This window comes from Corapipo altera, unplaced genomic scaffold, assembly GCF_003945725.1.
Source record: "Corapipo altera isolate COAL_440 unplaced genomic scaffold, ASM394572v1 201, whole genome shotgun sequence".
NCBI classification, from domain to species: domain Eukaryota; kingdom Metazoa; phylum Chordata; class Aves; order Passeriformes; family Pipridae; genus Corapipo; species Corapipo altera.
This window is the reverse complement of record NW_020884940.1, coordinates 766,350-771,785: the sequence shown is the minus strand read 5'-3', so window position 1 is coordinate 771,785 and position 5,436 is coordinate 766,350. Positions and strand designations below refer to the sequence as shown.

General features: G+C 54.0%; 1 protein-coding gene across 2 annotated transcripts in view; it reads right to left on the bottom strand.

The window, feature by feature from the left end:
- Positions 1–5,436, bottom strand: part of CSMD2 (CUB and Sushi multiple domains 2) — a 252,563-nt gene that overhangs the window by 44,432 nt on the left and 202,695 nt on the right. For both annotated transcript variants that reach the window (XM_027661147.1, XM_027661148.1), the window contains 3 exons: positions 5,095–5,283; positions 1,709–1,886; positions 884–1,029 (listed from right to left, as the gene is read on the bottom strand). In XM_027661147.1, the coding sequence (XP_027516948.1) occupies positions 884–1,029; positions 1,709–1,886; positions 5,095–5,283 (513 nt within the window). The remainder of the gene's footprint in view (positions 1–883; positions 1,030–1,708; positions 1,887–5,094; positions 5,284–5,436) is intronic.

Below are 5,436 nucleotides of genomic sequence, written 5' to 3'. Positions count from 1 at the left end.
TATTATTATTATTATTATTATTATTATTATTATTATTATTATTATTAGGGAATGGCCCCATGGCTGAGGGGCTCTGCCCACAGCAGTGAGGGGCTCCCATTCCCACAGCAAATGGTGGGAATGCAGCACTGGCCACCCCCTGCTCCTTCCTGAGCCAAACTGCCCAAACCATCCTTTCCTGCAGAGCTCTTCCATTGTTTGGGAATGTCAGTCTTAGAGCAGCAGGGAATCAACTCCTTCTGGAGCTCAGCAATCCCTTAAATTCAGCCTGTCCCTGGAACACCCACCTCTCAGAGCTGAGCTCCAGCCCTTCTGCAGGGGCTCAGCACGGGATTCATGGAATTCACATTCCTGAAGCAAGAGCAAGTTCTCCATTTGCACTTCCCCAAACCCCAGCACTTGCTGCAGGAACTTGTCAGCTAATCCGATTTCGAGTCAGGCTCTTGTTTAGTGCCACCAAGCAAATGCTCTCATTTAATGTAATACCCAAGATTTTGCTGCCCTCACACCAAAGAATCCCTGAGTAATCCAGGGATTTACAGGAATCCTTCTCCTCCCCAGAGGAATGAAGTTGTGTCTCTGCTGGATCATTTCAAACAGGCCCCCAGGATGATCCAGCTGGTTTAGCAGAGCACTGGAAAAGGGAATCCTGCATCCACAAACTGCAGGGGAGGGGAGTTTTAAGCAAACCAAGCAGGGCTGTCCATGAGGGATGTGCCAGGGAGAGGATGGGATTGACAGGCAGCATAAGAGACCTGGAAAACTGCTCCTTTGGGGAAGGCTCCAGGTTAACAAGAGTGTTTGTTCCCATCTTTCCCAGCACTATTCCTGCCTCCCAGCTGCTCCATGTCCCCCCCACCCCCCAGGACAGAGCCATACACACCATAGAAATAAATGGCAAAGATGCCCCCGTTGGCTGCATCGCTGTGGAACTTCAGCAGGACCTGGTTGGAGGAGCTCTGGGCTGATTTCTTGGCAGAGTTGCCAGTGAACACACCCAGCTGGGGGGCTGTTTGCTGGGCTCCATCCCTGATGGCAGAAACACGAGAGAAGAGCATTAGTACATGTTTTTAACCTCAGAAAACAACCCTCCTCCTCCTCCACTCCTCCCTGCTCTTCCTTCCTCGTCCTCCCTTTCCCAGATCTGTTTTTCATTTCCCAGCAGCTCCCTGGGCAGTGACTTGGACCCCCCAGTCCCTCTCCCTGCCCCAGGAGAACCAGAATCATCTCTTCTGGCTCACAGTGCTCACCCAGTGGACAACTACAACCACAAACTTCACTTTTAACCTCAGAAGCTGAAGAGCTAGGACTGGTTTTCCAAAGGAATGTCACTCCCTGTTTGCAGAGCAGGCACTGGGATATTCTGAAGATCATTTATTGAGTGCTACAAGCCCAAGAATTCGGCCCCAAGCTCTTTAAGCAGAGCAGCTACATGTGCTCCCTTGGCTGCCTGAAGCTGATAATGCACAGCACTGTGCATAAATAATATTTCTATCTATTTCTATTAAAAGAAATAATGCAAAAATAATGATTTCTCTTCCCTCCTACAAGTAGAAAAGGAAGCTCCCAGCCTGGAAAGCCCCCAGGGTAAAGAAAGCAGTGTCACTGCAGCAGAGCTGAGCCCATCTCCAGCAGAGATCCCAGTTCCCATGGAAAAGCCAAGGGCACCTTTCCCAGATGGAGCCCCCCAAAGCTGGGCTGTACCCACCACACAGTGATGAAGTCGTTGTAGGGCTCTGTCTGCAGCAGGGTGAAGTTGAGGTGGATCCCATATCCCACGGGCACCGTGAGGAGCCAAGTGCAGTCCTGGGAATTGGGGTACTGGTTGGGGAAGCCAGGGGAGTAAACTGTCCCATTCTGGGTGGTGACATTCCCCCCACAAGGCACTGCAGGGAATCAGAGAGAAACACAAACCTGATGAAGAAATACCCCCCCGAACATAACTCTTAAAAATCCCCTATTGCCCATTTTTCTTTCCTTTTTTATCATAACAAGATGCCAATTCTGGATGCAGGAGGACCCAGATCTTGGCCTGACTCGCCTCAAACAATCTCCACCTGCCACGAGCACGTCAAACCTTTTTAACTTCATCCCATTACAGTGAATTTATGAAGTGCTCCAGAGCTGAGAGGAGCCTGCCAGGGCGTTTTGTCCAGATGTGACAGCCAGGTGTGCAAACAAATTGTCTCTCATGCCCTGCTAAGAGTCCCTGGGCTCCACCAGCTGTCTGCACGGAAAACAGAGCTCCTGCTGGGATCACACCAGTGGGCAAATCCATGCCCTTGTTCCTGCAGCAGGGGCTGGGCCAGCAGGGGGGAAATGAGGATTTGTGTGGCAGCAGAGTCCAAGCCATTAATCACCAGGACAGTTCCACTGCACCAGGAGCCCTCCAGCTCCAAATGGACTCACAAACTAAAGAGAGGCAACTGGAGACAGCCTGGGCAGGGCCCTGGGGGCACAGGAGGGTGACCTCCTGCTGCAGGGACACAGCTCTGGGTGGCTCAGGTACAAGCAGCAGCCTCTGCACTGCCCTGGCATGGAAATGGGAATGCTGACAGCATCTGCAGGTGCTCCTGGCCTCCTGCAGGCACTGGCACAGCTCAGTGTCCCCTGCCTGAGCCAGCTCTGCCCCAAGGCCAAGGAGCTGCATTGACCCAATCCTGGCATGGGAACAGGCTGCCCAGGGCACTGCTGGAGTCACCACCCTTGGAAACGTTCAAAAATCACGGGATGTGGCTCCTGAGGACCTGGTTTAGTGGTGAACGTGGTGCTGGGTTGATGGTGGGACTTTAGTGACCTTCAAAGGTCTTCTCCACCCTCAAGGATTCCACGGTTCTCTCTCCCCACACAGTTCATGGATCCAGGCTCAGGGTCTCACACAGAGCAACACCCTCTGCTTTCCATGCAGGAGCAGCTCCCCAGACCTCCCTGAGCCAGCTGAGAGCCAAACTCCACGTGTTCCCTGCCTGGCCCTGCTCTCCCCACGTGTATTTATAGAACTCCCCACGCTCATTTTCTCAAACACACACCCAGGAAGCCTTAGGGGCCAAGTTCCCTCCTGCCCTGCAGAGCAGCAGGAAGGCTGCTGATCCCTGCAAAACCTCCCTGGAGCAGTGCTGGAAAAACCTCTGTGCCTTTTATTTCGGAATTAACAGCTTCTCTTTTAATTAAAAGACCTTTCAGCACTGACCTGCCAGGGGAAAAGGTGAGGTGCTTTGCCTAAGGCAGCACATCCTCCCTGCCTGCTGCTATGCAAAAAATGGACCATTTAAGGGAAAGAGAGCAAGAAAAGGCAAGTTCTGTATTGCTTTACCAGCAGGAAGAGCCCAGCAGATGTGCACAGAGAGCAGCAGCAAATGGGCCAAAACGTCCCTCACCCTCACCTCTCTGCTCTCAAAGTGCTGCAGAGCCAGCAAACTACTTAAAAACACAATAACAGGGAGGGCTGCAGCTGGCAGAGCTGATGCCTGAGGTAGGTGAGGGCACAATCCTGCTCCCAGCACCCCCTGGGCACAGGACAGGCTCCCACTGACACGTTGCTGGACTCGGAAAGAGCAGCTGAGGATTTGGTTCTTTGTGCTCTGTGTTCTCTGGGGTTCAAGGACTTAAAAGAGGGAAAATATCACCTCTCTCTCCCCCTCCCTGCACTTCCTGCAGACCAAGGGCTGTAAGAGGCTGGGAGAAAGGTCAGTGCTCCTGGGAAAGGTGGGGGGAAATCTTCAATAAGCAGAGCTGAACTTCTCAAAGGTTCACCTGCAAAGCTTCTGAAGTCAATCACACAGAACTCAGGCCACGCTGGGGAGGGGGGGGGGAGAGAATTTGGACACTGGAGTTTTGATGCCTGGAATACAGATCTGCACTCCCTCAGCCTGCAGGGGCCTCCTGGCACACTGGTCTGCAGAAAGGAGAGCAGGGAAAGTTCCTGAAGATCTCCCATCTGGGTCATTTTGGAGATGCCACACTAAGGAGAGCAGGGCAGGGACACCAGCTTCCCAACTGAGAGTGCCAGAGCTGCAAGGATCTCTGCCCAGGGACTAAGTGGATTTCTCAGTGCTAAATCAAGAGAAGCTCAACGTTGTTGAAGAAATAAAGCAAAATGTAATTATTCCTACAGGGGCCCTGGACTGTGTCTCTCTGAAATGCAGCTCCCAGTGGCCCCAGCAGTGAGGAGAGAGCTGGAGACTCTCCTCACCCACACCACGAGACTCAACCCCTGCCCAAAAGTTGCTCCCTGGTTCTGAACCGCCCAAAATATTCGCTTTGTGCTGGACCAGGCTGACCACCAGCTCAGGCAGAACACGCTCCAGCACCTCAGGGGGGGAGGTTTGACCCCAAGAGCACAAGAAGGCCAATGGATCCTGGCCTGGATCAGGAACAGTGTGGCCAACAGGTCCAGGGAAGTGATTCTTGCCCTGGACTCAGCACTGGTGAGGCCACCCCTGGAGTGCTGTGTCCAGTTCTGGGCCCTCAGCTCAGGAAGGACATTGAGGGGCTGGAGCAGGGCCAGAGGAGAGCAACGAGGCTGGGGAAGGGACTGGAGCACAAGTCCTATGAGGAGAGGCTGAGGGAGCTGGGGCTGTTCAGCCTGGAGAAGAGGAGGCTCAGGGGAGACCTCCTCACTCTCTGCAACTCCCTGACAGGAGGGGGGAGCCAGGGGGGGTTGGTCTCTTTTCCCAGGCAACCATCAGCAAGACAAGAGGGCTCAGTCTTCAGCTGTGCCAGGGGAGGTTTAGGTTGGAGATTAGGAAGAATTTCTTTGCAGAGAGGGTGCTCAGCCATTGGAATGGGCTGCCCAGGGAAGGGGTGGATTCTCCATCCCTGGAGGTTTTTAAGATCAGACTGGATGTGGCATCAGTGCCATGGGCTGGGAACCACAGCGGGGTTGGATCAAGGGTTGGACTGGATGATCTCGGAGGTCCCTTCCAACCCAGCTGATTCTCTGATTCTATGATTCCCAGCCCTCCTCCAGCCACGCTTTGCTCTGCAGTGTCACTTCCAGCCCAGTGACCCCACGGGGACTCACAGGAGGCCAGTACAGAGCTGGGACCTTTCCAGTGCCCAGGGACACCCACGTGGGTGCCCCCCAGGCCGTACCTTCACAGCGGGGCAGGGGGTGGTCCCAGTTCCTGTTGGTGCCGTGCTGGCAGGTCAGCACGGGGTGGCCGATCAGGTGGAAGCCAGGGAGGCACTCGAAGGAGATGGACTGGCCAACGTTGTACCCGGCCCCTCTCACCACCCCGTTGGCAAAAGGCTCCGGGTCAGGGCACTCCTGCAGCTCGTAGGCTGGGAAAAACCAAGGGAAAATGGTTTATACATCATTTTTAAGGGAATGAGGGACACGAGGAGAGGGAACGGCCTCAAGCTGTGCCAGGGGAGGTTTAGGTTGGATATTAGGAAGAATTTCTTTGCAGAGAGGGTGCTCAGCCATTGGAATGG